Source organism: Pecten maximus, chromosome 9, assembly GCF_902652985.1.
Source record: "Pecten maximus chromosome 9, xPecMax1.1, whole genome shotgun sequence".
NCBI classification, from domain to species: domain Eukaryota; kingdom Metazoa; phylum Mollusca; class Bivalvia; order Pectinida; family Pectinidae; genus Pecten; species Pecten maximus.
In genome coordinates this window covers 36,973,808-36,987,901 of record NC_047023.1, presented here as the reverse complement: position 1 = coordinate 36,987,901, position 14,094 = coordinate 36,973,808, and the positions used below count along the sequence as shown (strand labels likewise).

At 34.2% G+C, this 14,094-nt stretch overlaps 1 protein-coding gene across 1 annotated transcript; it reads right to left on the bottom strand.

The window, feature by feature from the left end:
- Positions 1 to 1,623: 1,623 nt before the first annotated feature.
- LOC117334581 (G kinase-anchoring protein 1-like) lies at positions 1,624 to 10,759 on the bottom strand. Its single transcript, XM_033894275.1, has 9 exons — positions 10,510 to 10,759; positions 7,824 to 7,979; positions 7,189 to 7,266; positions 6,282 to 6,429; positions 5,743 to 5,891; positions 5,108 to 5,209; positions 4,357 to 4,420; positions 3,731 to 3,879; positions 1,624 to 2,886 (listed from the first exon to the last, which is right to left on the bottom strand). Exons 1-9 carry the CDS (start codon positions 10,675 to 10,677, stop codon positions 2,863 to 2,865), a joined length of 1,038 nt encoding a protein of 345 aa, XP_033750166.1. The 5' UTR covers positions 10,678 to 10,759; the 3' UTR covers positions 1,624 to 2,862.
- Between the last annotated feature and the right edge of the window lie 3,335 nt (positions 10,760 to 14,094).

Below are 14,094 nucleotides of genomic sequence, written 5' to 3'. Positions count from 1 at the left end.
CGTATTGGTTATCAAGCAAGCTTAGCTCCATGTAATGTTATGGTGTTTGCAGACGAGTATTAGGGTATAGCTTGTCTGAAGGCAAAACCACAATGGTGTCTAGCCCGAGTTTTCTCTGGCCCTGTCACCATGTCTGGTGTATGGGGCCCCTACACCAGACATGGTGACAGGGCCAGAGGAAACTCCGGCTAAATAGCGTCATGTAGTGGTTTTGACATCGGGAACGAGAAATACAGACGTATCACGTTTTTATTCTCCATTTTACGCTGTCATTTTCTTATGGATTGTGGACCAAATTGATTTAATTCCAATTAACTTAATAGTTTCTTATTCCCAGATATTACATAAATTTAGAAATACCATATATAAATGTAAGTATCGTTATTGGATGTGGTTGTCTTCCCAGATGAAATCCCTATTTTCATATTTTAGATACAGGACGAATGTTCTTCTAACTAGCTGTGTCAGATCAACAGGAATGTCCGTATTGGTAATCAAGAAGATGTAGTATTCGCTTGAAGAGCTGTACTCGTGACTTTTCTGAACAAGTACAGAGTGACACAAAAGTAGGACTGGAACTTTGTATTGTAAATAAGAGATACTACAATTTACATATACTTTTTTTTGTGATTTTCAAAAACTCCTACTGGAGTTGGAGTTGGAGTTGGACATGGCTCTCCAAATCTTGATTAGAATTGCTACATTAAAACTATGGAAACCCAAATCAGAACTTGACCTGCCTTTTATCAAATACCAAATAACAATTACAATGTGTATATACATTATATAGTGGTATATCATGTTGAAAGATTTCTATTTTCAGCCATTTTGTAGAGATTTTTATGATGCTTAAATTACACTGGTGGATAAATTAAATAGTTTTGACAGTATGTACATATCCCATCAAAGAGTAAATAAACAGAAACAAAACCATGTCAGAATAACGGCCAAGGGTAACATTGGTACTTAATGCTGCGACCATGAAGTGGCCGAGAAAGAAAATATGTAACCATAGAATTTCGCTTGTTTATCACAGGAACCAGAACATATGTAGGAGTCTATGTGTATTTTAGCATATCCTAGTTTCAAAAGAGCAATTTAGGGAGCTAGATTAACATTTGATACAAGTGACACAGACATGTTGAAGAAATAGGCAACTCTGAACAAATTGTGTAAAAATCTTATAACAAGAGCTATCAGAGGACGACATAGCTAGTGGAGTGGGTTGAAATTCTGGAATGAGTCAAGGTCCACAGGTCCACAAATGTCGTACCAATAGAAAGGTCTTGTCACAAGGAACACACGTCAAATATGAAAGCCCTATTTCATATGGTTAACATACCTTGGCTATGATTTAAGTTTTTTTTTTAAATGTAGGTCAAAGGTCACAGTCAAGGTCAGCAGGTCCCCAAATATAGTACCACTGGGAAGGTCTTGTGACAAGGAACACAAATGTCAAACACTTAAGCTGTGTCCTTATTTAGCAGGACAAAACACTGTTTAATAAAAAGTTCAACCAAACTGTATGGGCACCAATGCTGGGTATAACAATAGCTCTCCTGGACTTCGTCCCGGCCAGCTGAAAATCATATTTTCATGAAAAAAAAATTAAAGCAGGCATTATGAATTCAAAAAACATAATTTTTTTATTTATGACTTTTCCTTAAACAAGATTTAAACCTACAAAACCTTTTGGCTTTAAGATATCATCCACTAACCTTTTCTCCAATGAAATGTTAATGAAATGTAGTTTAATGTATTTTTTAAGTTTCAAGAAAAGGACTTATAGGCCTGATCTTGACAATGTATGATACAGGAGAGGAAGTCGCAGTTATACATAGACGATTTGCTGTAATACTATTTATGTTTCCACTTTTGTTCACTCTTCAATTGCTACTGCAAAACAGGAATGTATGACATTCATATCTTACCAATAATCTTTAGTGTCTGCAAATTATTGGGCAGATTCTGTGACCAGAAAAACAACTAAAATATATATAGTTCAAGCACTTTTAACGGGTTAAGATAAATCAGTTTTAGGAAATGCAGTGGTTTATCGAACCAACTTATAAACTTAACAATTTAAAATCATGGCTACCAAAACTGAATCACTGATATGAAAATTCAAAGTTACAGAAACTGTACTATAACCAGAATTAAGAGACGGAAACAAATTCAGTACAATATTGAAAAATATCAAAATAAAATTGATCCCACAATGAACATCTGTTCCAGCAAATACCAGTTTATAACAATCTTGGTGAGAGTTGTCTGGAATCAATATGCTTTTATCTTCTATTATAAAACTTGGCACCGTGAATAAACTAAGATCACTTTCATCTTCTCAAAGACTGTAATATACAAAGGTTCTTCATTAGAAGTAACTTTTAATGAATAACAGTTCCTTATTAAAATTATTGAACTATAATATCCTTAGTTTGGAATCCCAGATATGACCTAAACATTGACTGTTTCAGAGGTCTTGATTCCATTCAGTACCTCACCTTTCTGATAATATATTCAGACTAATGTTGTACACATAAAACTCTATTCTGTGGAAATTTCTAGTACAAGAACTGAAACACTATAACTAAATTTTAGACTCATATACGGAAATATCTTTCACATGAACTATTTCAAGAGCATTCTATCCGTGGTAACTTGTTTTCTGGTTTGTTCAGACACAATCATACAATGTAGTACACAGGCACTATGACGTTAAATGTATCCTTCAATGCAGGGCTGTCATGAAACAGAATCCACTTCAGACTTCCTCTTGTTGTTGATAGACTTTTAAGAACAACAGGCACTGCACATTTACCAACTTCAGCACCCAAGAATGCTTCTCTTAGCAAGGAGACTTCATTTACCAGTATGCTTTCCACCCTGAAAAATAAGAAAGAATATGCATGTTTGATCAATCCTGAGTGGAAATATTCATTATTTCGTTAAGATTGTTCAGGCCGGGTTATAACACTAACAGAATGGTACCATCTACTCAGTAATTTTTTTAGGATTTTTTTTTCTAGGCGTGTCCATAACTAAACACAGTTTTCAAAACCTAGTGTCAATACTAAGAAATATTGCAGTGGGTACCCCCATGAGTGAGTCCCTTGAAGAGCACGAGTCCAGAACTCAGATGTCCGAATCCCATGAATCACTCCTACTGTCATATACAACTTGTAGCCATTACTATATTCTATAACAGTATGGGGAACATTTTGCATGTAAAATATGTAGAGAAGTACACAGGAATTCCAAACATGCCACATTTCCTGGGTGGAGACAAAATCTAAGATATTTCTCAAAATATGTCATCTGGGAGGAGAGCTAGTGTTTTACAGTAGAACAGTACCCCTTCTGCCTTTTGTCATTATGACCGATCTTATTGTGGTTCTTTTGTACTTTAGAAAGTGGATTGTTAATGTCTGGTTTAACATCATACAGTATGTATTAACAGCCAAGGGTATAAGGATGTGCCAGGTTTTAGAGGTGGAGGAAAGACGGCATACCCAGAAAGAAACCACCAGCCAATAGTCAGTACCAGGTACTCTGTCCCATGTGGGTTTCGAACTTGCGACCCAGAGGTGGAGAGCTTGTGGCACATTGTAGAGACACCTGAATCACTCTGCCATTGTCTGTGAAACTAAGATATTGCAATGTTTTGCAAAATTTAAAAAAAAATCCTTGGACTATTAATATATGACAATATCATACTTGATGTACAAACCTTTTGTTTTTCAATATCAGCTTTGAGTGCATGCACCTTGGACCTCTCCTTCTCCAGCTCGGCGGTAAGACTTGTGACCTGTTCTGTCAGCTCGTCCCTTACCTCTCCTAACTGGTTCACCTGCATCAGTACCTCTGCCTTGTCTTTCACTGTGGACACAACACAATGTGAAATCAGAGAAACAAACCTGACGGTCAATTCTAGTCATTCACTACTCTGATAATGCAATCAGTGTTAACACTACTGACCCTCTGGCTTCTGACCTTTATTGAACCAAATTTTGAAGCCTTTTCTTCAGAAATCCATAATTCTATGCCTTGTACTAAAGATCTGAAGTAGTTGTTTTATACCCTTTTATCATATTTGCCTACTCTTCTGACCCTAGAGGAATTACATGACAAATGGTCAAAGATGAGCTGACATTAACAAGAGGTATAGTATTTTTGTTGTAATCTGTTTTTATTAATTTTTGCATTGGAAGCATTTCTGCCCAATTGTGATTGTGATAATTGTTGTTTTTCTACATTGTTGTTGCATTTCATCATTTCAAACCTGTTTTAATTTTGTTTTGCACTAAATTTTGAGTTCATCGAATATAAAGTACATTAACAGTAGTCTATACTTACTTTCTCCCTGAGCTAATATCACACATAACTGCTTGTTTCTCTTCTTTACTTGCTTAAGTTCAGTCTACAACACAGATATATACAAAATGAATTATATAACTGAGTGAAAATTGTCATCATCTTGCTATCAATAGATAAAGCTGTTCATAAATGTATAAACATATGTTTTTGAGCCATATTCTACGGTAAAGTACCTGGAATGCAGAATCTATCATGCAGTGAGAACACAATAAAATCTTATAAATTGCATATTAAATAAATTTGATCAATACTGGAATTTTTAATTAGAAACTGCAAGCATCCCTCCTCCTCAAATATAATGCAACAAAATGCAACAATCTACATGTAAGTCTAAGAGGACCTGGAGAAAAAGGCTGTATAGGATGTGAGGCTTATTTCTTTTCTAAACTGTCCTAGATACAATGTACCCTCGACCTATCGCCACTCGAATCTTTTACTGTTGTAATTTCCATGATTCGATACTAACGCCACCCTCGTTATACCGCCATAATTGACACGGACGAAATGTGGCGATATAACAAGGGTAGACTGTACACAACTTCCTTTAATCAAACCAGGAAACACTTTCTGACTCGGGTTTATTCATGATCACGACTGACTAATTGTAATTTCAAATCAGACATTCAGAATGTGTTAGCAAACCTTGTGTCCAATTCTTATTCCTTATTGTTCACATTTATGGCAATAAACAATATCTAAAATGAAAAATAGTTTGGCCAATATAACTTACCTCTAGTTTTTCTGCTGTTGCTCTCAAAAATTCTATTTCTTTATCTTTTTTACTTAGTTCACTTTTGTATTTGTTGGACATCACACTTTCTACTGCATATTGCTGAAAAAAACATACAACAACATTATGATTTTGTTAAAAACAATAAATCCATGTACTAAATTACCAGTACATGTATTCAACTACAAATTACAAGGAATTATCCCTATGTTAAATTATAAAAATACTATATCTTCATTAGCTTTATGAAGTCATCCATACACATTTAAATATGTAACATGGTATACCAAATAAAAGAAAATATATTGAATTAGTAATATCATTTTCACTGTCTTTATTTCAGTAGTTTGAGGAGAAGTCAAAAATATAAATTGTTTACAGGGCACACCAAGTACGATGGACAACAGACGACGGACAAAAGGCAGTTAGACTAAGTCACTTAAGACTTTGTCTCAGGTGACCTAATAAATCTCCATTTGAATTTAATAATACAGTGAATGTCCTCATTTGTTTCTCCTTAACAGCTAGCAGTTTAAACTCGCTGAGTAGAGGTTTCAAAGAATTTTTTTTGTTTAACAGCACATCAAAACTATAAATGGTATGAAGTTTATGATATATTCAATCTAGTAACAAACCTTTTGATATTCTTCTTGCATTTTTTCTTTCTGTAAAATTCTATGAACATCATCATCTACTGTGTCAAAAAACTTGACATTTGATGGTGCAGCATCCGGTGTTTCCACTTTATGACAGGCCGGAGATAAATTGGGAAGGTCTTCTAATTCTGAATATGAAGAAAAATATATACTGTTTATATTTCACACAGAAAGTGCCATTGTTATCGAGCAAGGCATTATAATTGAAGCCTCTTTCTTGTGAATAGTATCAGAAATTATCACCTTTCAGTACGTATACTAAAATGGAGAAAACAAATATTACAAAATGTATGAGTTGTCTCCCTTCTACCAAGATTACTATTGACACTCAATGATTTTATAATTTACTTTCACAAGTTTACTTTTAGTGTTACTTTCAATTGCCTAAAAAATGAGTCCCACAATTTTGAATTGAAGTTTTTCCAGAAGTTCTGTGAGTCCCATTAAAATCCTATGACTATAGGACTAGGGAGTTTCATGTTGATTTAATACTGACTATTATGATTTGTGTACTGTACCATCAGCGAATGTCTTTGCCTGGCTACTAGAGTTGAACTCATCTAGACTCATTGTTAAGGGCTTGTCTTTCTTTGATTTCTTCTTCCCATCCTTTCCTTCTGGTGGTTGATCAGTACTTTTACCCACTGCTTTGGAATCACCTTTATGCTGTGTATGAACAGTAATAACTTCTAACAAAAATACAGAACTATAAGCTGTTTAACTCCCGCCCAATATGCATCGAATATTCTGTATCAGATTATCATAAAACTGCAAATTTAATATTATTAATGAGTTTACCAGGTAATGTGATAACAGACCTAGACATATACACATGTATAGCTTATCGGGGAATTTTCTGATCAGATAAGTGTTTAAATGCTTAAAGATGCTAAATCTCCTACAATGAGTACAGGTAAGTACATGTATGACTGATAGAAAACAGGAATTGAATGTTTATTATCTTACACAAAACCAAACTGAAATATTTAACACTATAACCACCTTCCAAAAGTTTGAAATTCTCCTGTCTTTTAAATTTATATTGGACTGATAATTAATTACTTCCCGAAGAAATGCTTTTGTACATTGCCTCTATATGTAGGTCTTTTAAGTAATTGTTATCAGGATGAGCTGTTATTATAGATATTCACTTGCTGCCGTGCTTGCCGTCAAGACAGTGTTGATTAGATATATTTCTATACTGGGGATGCCATTTTATGAGAGAAGCAGTGTACTGGGGATGCCATTTTATGAGAGAAGCAGTGAACACACTGTCAGTGATGTAGCACCTTTATATTAATTTTCACATATTAATTCAAGAACTTCTAGCTTTTTGATTTTAAAGTTTTTAAGGCACCATCACCATAGAATCAAAGAGCTTTTATCGACAAAGTGTTTCATTATTCTGTTTCATGTTTTACTCACAGTTTTATTTTGTTCGAATTCCATCTTGCTGAGAAGTAAGGCCTGTTGTAAATCTTTTTCATAAAACCCTGCTGTTAGCTACATGACAAACACAATGAAAAAAATCATCAGAGATTTTAATCTAGGAAAGAGTGTGCCATACTATATAGAGTTTGTAAAGTATTTTTCTTGATTTTTGGCAATTTGATTGGCTGAAATCGGGTCACATGATAGATAAAAACAATATTGCTTCCTGCATAAACAGTAAAGGTGTCATGCAGACGAAGCTTCCTAATCAATTAAAGAGGTTCTTGACAACATTTTCGACAAACGGGCACTAGTACAACTGTCAAACTCTTCAGACAGTACTTGAGGTCAGAAATAAACACACAGACTTTCATGTTTATTCCATTAATGTTGAAGACTTAGGAGCACTTGAAAAATATTTAGTGCCTCAGCCCTCAGGTATAATTCAGAATATATATCAACCTGTAAGTTCTCTATTCAGAATATATTATTACATATCAACCTTTCAGTTCTCTAGTCTCCTTACGTCTATCTATAGTATACTATCACATACAGAAAAAAAAATCAAGTAATTTGTGACATGATGTCCACCTCAAAACTTATTCCAGCTGTCCAGTTGTTTTACTTACTTGGTCATCCACTTTTTTCCATTCCTCCCATTGTTCTGGTTTGATCTCCTTATTTTTCTTGCCTCCCTTGCTGCTTTTGACACTGTTAGTAGTGCTCTGGGACGACTGTGGTCTGCTATTTCCAGATCCACTCAGGCCAAACGCCATGTTCTTTAACTGGTGAAATAAAAATTAATGACTAAGTTTTAGGTGCTTTCTGAACATTTGAAAATAACGTTTTGAAGTTGTTAAAATTGTAAAGATAAACAGTGTATTTCTAGAAACAATTAGGGTCGAGAAAGTTGTTATCAGTTAATACATTTGATTGTTTGGTAGAATATAGTACCCAATGTGATGACAATAATTTCAAACACCGCAGTTAATGTGATGTCATAAAGTATTTATGTTGTTTACCTTAGAACAACAACAACATAAACATACGAGACAATTTGATATAACTGTAAAAATACATAAATTTATAAAGCAAGGGAAATAACTCACACTTGCATAATATACTGTTCTAGATTAATTATATATATACAGACTTATTAATCAAATTGATGCAATATATAAAGTTGCCTATAGCAATATTATCCACGAAAGGACTCAAACAGTAGCAATAATTGAGCTATAGTCATATTGGACATTTGATATAATATGTAGGCTTTTTGATGTAACTATGCATGTATATTATAATAACAGTTCACTTTTGTTTGGTTTAATTTGTTTTGATTAAAGTCTTATTAACAGCCAGGGTCGTTTAAGGACATACCAGGTTTGGGAGGTGGAGGAAAGCCGGAGTACCCAGAGAAAAACCACTGACCCATGGTCAGTACCTGGCAATTCACAACTGCCTAGGTTTTCAACTCACAACCCAGAGCTGGAGGGCTAGTGATAATGTGTTGGTACACCTTAACCACTCGGTCACCGCAGCAGTTCACAAATGATTAATGCATCAGTTGATGCTTATAATGACATAGTAAATTGATGATATTAAGATTGTTATAATATACTTTTGTATATCTTGTCCTATTAGTAACTGTAGTGACTCGTGATCCATATTGATCAGGATATAACACATGATATTTTTCAACCAGGTTCTTCTTTTGTCATTCGGCCTCCGTCAAAAAATGACGATTACGGCTAATGGGAGGCGTTGCCAATGCTCTTAAAAGAAAAGGTGCAGGGATTTGGGTACAGTGAGAGGTTTTTTTTTAAAATTTTTTTTAGTGGAAACTATAAGATAAAAGCATTTGGTGGTGTGTTTATGGTGTGTGTTTGAGATCATCAAGGGCTGCATTGTGTATATGTGCCTTGAAGATCTCTAGTGTAGTGCATTGTACTGCTGCCACCGGGAGGAGGTTCCATTGTGTTATTGTGTGTGGGAAAAAGGAGTATTTATATGTGTCATTGGTGGCAGATAGGTGTCTGAATGTGTAGGGGTGTGTTTGCCTTGTCCTAGGGTCAGCTGGGTGCATGATGCCGTGTGGGTCTATTGCGACATGATGGTGAATGATTTTGTATAAAAGTATGAGTCTGGTCTTGAGTCTACGTGTTTGAAGTGTAGGCCAGTTGAGTTTGTCCATCATGTCTTGTACTGAACTTGTGTTGTGGTATCTGTTTTGTACGTATCGTGCTGCTCTGCGTTGAATTTTTTCTATTTGATTGATTTGGTTTGTGTTGTGCGGGTCCCATATGGAAGAGCAGTATTCTAGTTTGGGTCTCACTAGGGCTTTGTATGCATGTTCTTTTATATGTTGTGAGTTTATTTTCAGGTTGCGTTTTAGGAAGCCCAGTGATCTGTTGGCGTTTGCAGTGATATTATTGATGTGTGTATCCCATTTGAGGTTTTTCTGTAATGTGAGTCCTAAGTATTTGCTGGCGTCGACTTGTTGCAGTGTGTGGTCGTGTAGTTAGTAGTTATATGTTGTTTTGGTGCGTTTGTTTGAGGTGGAAATGATGTTGCATTTGTTTGGGTGAAATTTCATGAGCCAGTCTTGTTCAGGTTAATGATCAAGTTACTAGAAAACAGCAAATTTCAAATCCCCTGATGAATTCAAAACTACATGTTCCAGACTAACTATTTTAAGGAATTTTAACATTTTGATTAAAAAATATTGTTTATGATTCTCTCTCATTTTAAAATAAAACAATCAATTCTGGATTTTGAAAAAAATCAAAAATTGGTGTCAAATCAATAGCTAATGAACATCAAATGAAATAGTGTCAGTCATTATTATAAGAAAATGTGGAGAATATAACTGATGCAGAACTTGCAGAAATAAAACCGATACTGTACAGTAATTCAAGTAAATAAAGTACATGTACAGAAGGTACAAAACCTGAGAACATGTACATCTAACAGTTTAATCCAAAGCGTTCCATTGTACGTGTATTTAAAAAGGTAGGCTGAATCTTGAAAATGTATAATATCGAAGAATATGTAACAGAATCCAACGTTACACAGTATTCAAAAGGGTAACGTTACAATGCATGCTGAATCTAGCTTCCTACGTATATATCAAAAGTCAGCAGATTGTAACAAATTTCAAGCTAGAAATGTCTGCTCAATCTAATACATACATGAAAAACAAAAGGGTACTTTACACATGACGGATCAGAATAAACATACATAACATATTAAAGAATATCATATAGTCACATGGTGTACATGTAGCATCATCACTATAATCATAGGCCAAACAACCTCATCATCTTGTGTTGTCTTCTTTTTTCTTTTCTTGTTCTTGTTCTTTGATTGTTGTTGGTTGTTTTTCCCTCCCTGTGATGTTTTTGTTTCTCCCTCATCGTCATCGTCGTCTTCTACCTTTAACAACGCAAATCTTGATTGAGCCACTTTTATATTAGCTGTCATGTTTTGAATTTTATATTTCTTCCCAAACCATGTGCAAAGTTCAGACTAAATTTGAAGTGGAAAACCGATTCCGGAAAATAATAACCTGAAGAATTTTGAGTTATCATTTAAAGGGTCTTGCACGTCAATTTGACACGCATTAAAGCAACAATCTATTTTTTCAAATAAATGCTTTTTTTAAGTTTTACAATCTCACGTGTATGTCTTTGTTAAAAAAAAATTATCTATATTATTCGAATCAATACTACACATATCCTTGGTCATCCATTAAAACCCCATAATATACTCCCATAGAAATATGCATAAATGTTTACATTTTATTTTCTTTACAGATTTCAGATTTAATATATACCAAACAAATTATTGCGAATCAAAAACTGGAGGAAAATGTATATTTATGAAAGAATAGGGGGAATTCTCAAAAATAATAACTGGGTCCGACGGACCAACTTTCTATGCAAATTTATCTCATAACGGGCGGTTATCAGTCAACAACAACGATGTCGGAACGCCGAAAGCATTTGCCTGCCAAAACGCAGACTGATTCTGTCAAAAAGAAACGTAAATGGGGTTGGAATCGGCCAAACCCAGGGCCAGGATTTCTTAAGAAGAATTGATTCGTTGAAACTTTACAAGAGAATAAAAATTAAGGAATAGACTAGAATTCCTATTTTGTCGGACGTCTATTGGATTGCTGGTTAGCTTTTTCTGTATTCCCCGAACGTTGTCAACTTCACCGATTTTTATGTAAATAACGACCATGCATGTTTGCAGGTGTTGTTGTAGCCTCGTTCTCAACTCAGTTACAAATCTCACGATAAAAATAAATGCGGCGACCGATTTGATTTTATGTAACAAGCTTAAGAGAGGGAAAATTGATGCACGGCCAGACCGGGGTTCGAACCCAGGACAACCGAACACTAGCCGGATGCTCTTCCAATGTGAGTTACCTGGTCTACCTGATGTCGCAAGGATTCCCTCCGTCAAGCGCCCAGTTTATACGTCTCTGGTTTAATGGTCATTTTAATGTTAAATTCAAATTCATTTTATTCTCTTTTCACATACTGACATGATGTATAGAAGAGCGTGAATGAGTATATGGGATTGCCATCAATACATGTGTGTAGCTAGTATTTTAGGTTATTTGGGTGGGAAATATATGGCAAGGGGGAAAAGTCCCATCCTCTCCGTCACCATTAATAAATATCGATAAACATTTTTTTTGTGTGCTTTTGGTTCTAATATCCATAATCATAATTTCGTATTCATGGAGGATAATTATATCTGTTGATGTTAGAATTGCACTATTTGTGGAACAGAATTGTCGACATAGAGGATAAATAATTCTAGTCATGTATTCTCTACCTTTAAGATGTATTACATGTATTATAGGCCTCTGATGTACCGGGGGCGCGGTGGGCGAGTGCTTAAGGTGTCCCGACAATTTATTTTAGCCATCGGGATTGCGAGTTCGAAATGTGTGCTTTTTTGTGAAATATTTACGCACCCTGTTATTATGAGGATTAGTTTTGTTAAATTGTTTATTTATAAAAAATATCACAATAGCTGTTTTGAGAATATACTGGGTTTTGAGGGTTCAGACTACAAAGTCTTTCTGACGTGTTTTTTTATTGTGCTGTTTTTCGTCACTCAAATATACGCTTTACTGTACAGGTTTAAAACTTAACATAACAAATTTCGCATTTTATTAGCGTATACTCCGTCTTTATATCTCCATAACAAAATGCCTTTCATTTTTTCTTTGAGTGTCCAAATTATGATATACAGAGGCAAATTACTTTTTCTTAGTCTTCGAAATGTAGATATCGATGCAGCTCTAAACTTACAGTTACTCCTATGTGGAAATGTTCATCTGCCTGTAGACACTAATTTAATCATATTCAGAAATGTGCACAAGTTTATAAAAACAAGTTATAGATTTTAAAATGCATGATATTTGTTGTTCTGTACTTCATGCCTTTTGACAAATCGGAGAGCAATGTTACAAAGATATTACAAAAATATTGAATTGGTGACCTTTAGTCTTTATTTTGTCAAATATTGTAATTTTGTATTTTTTTTTTTTGGGAAAGGGCGTTGATAAGTTGCAAAAACTTGTGCCCAATCCCTTTGTACTTTTTTGACAATAAAATATGTTTGAATCAATCTCCATAACATAAATCGAGGGGTTACAGCCGAAGGTCCTAAGTGCACTTTTTTTTGTCTAAATTCATTTTTTTCATTTTTTTTTGTCAAAAATTGGCATCTCTTAATCCTGTCAAACTATTGGAACTCTGTCTTAATTAGAAAAATAATTACGACCCAATCACATACGGTCATAAGTGCAGAGTAGGCCTATATAGGCTAGATACAATAAAGCCGGAAAGTTAAAAGTGCACCTGAAACTTTGTAGCATTGGAAATTATGGTCTAATTCATAATTCCATAAGGTCCCAAGTACACTTGTTTCATTTAATTTTAAAATTTGGAAGATTTAGGAAGATTTTTCATATTTATTTTAAGTTATATATTTGGATTTTAACATTGTAGCTAACTTATAGTGACTCATTTTGTAGTTCATAGAGGATTTTTGTTGATGAATATAACGACGTGGATAAAATTACTAGTTTAATAAGAGTAAGATAAGCTTTTAGTTAATCATTTGACTCTTGGAACATTTGTTTTAATCAAATGATATGTTTTGATGACAATTTTTCAATACCAAATTAATTTTACTGTCAATTTCTGAAAAAAAAATGTGAAAAAATGACCCTTGTGCCATTGTTTTAGCATAAAAACTCGTTGTGCTTCATTCAACCAAAAATCAACACATATTTTGTGCTTAAAATCATGAACTATGTTTAAAACCAAATAGTCATCAGAGCACTTGAGATGAATTTACTTTTAAATTACTACTATTAAAACTGAAAGTCATAAGGTAGCCAGTGAACTTATGACTTTTTAGACCCACTTTCTAAACAATAATGTAATAAGTCTGTATGCCAGAAGGTTATAAGTGAAAAACTTAGTTATAACTAATTAACGCTGCAATGTATTTAGGAAAGTTTGTTACATGTAACAGAGACATATATACATGTATATATGTCTCTGCATGCAATATGTATATAGCTGGTGTTAAACATAGTTCAAAGATGAAGATATCAATAGTAAAATAAATATTGTGGCGGGCCTTGAAATCTTTAAATGCGTTTTTCTCAAAAAGTAAAATTATGTACATATAACCTTAAATTATGGCTCAAACCCTCGAAATATATTATTATATATGTTCAAGATAATCCTTAATCACAACTTCAATATCACGTATGCGCCTCCTTAATTTTTTAACCGAACTCATTCACGCCTTTCAAACAGCCTAAATACCGGAACCCGCAACACTAGCGCCACCACACGGATGTTA

Coding starts and splice junctions, on each gene's coding strand:
- LOC117334581 (XM_033894275.1), bottom strand. CDS start 10,677: ATGACAGCTAATATAAAAGTGGCTCAATCAAGATTTGCGTTGTTAAAG. Junction 7,980..10,509: donor AGACAACACAAGATGATGAG/GTTGTTTGGCCT, acceptor TTATTTCACCAG/TTAAAGAACATGGCGTTTGG. Junction 5,892..6,281: donor GGCAAAGACATTCGCTGATG/GTACAGTACACA, acceptor CTTCATATTCAG/AATTAGAAGACCTTCCCAAT.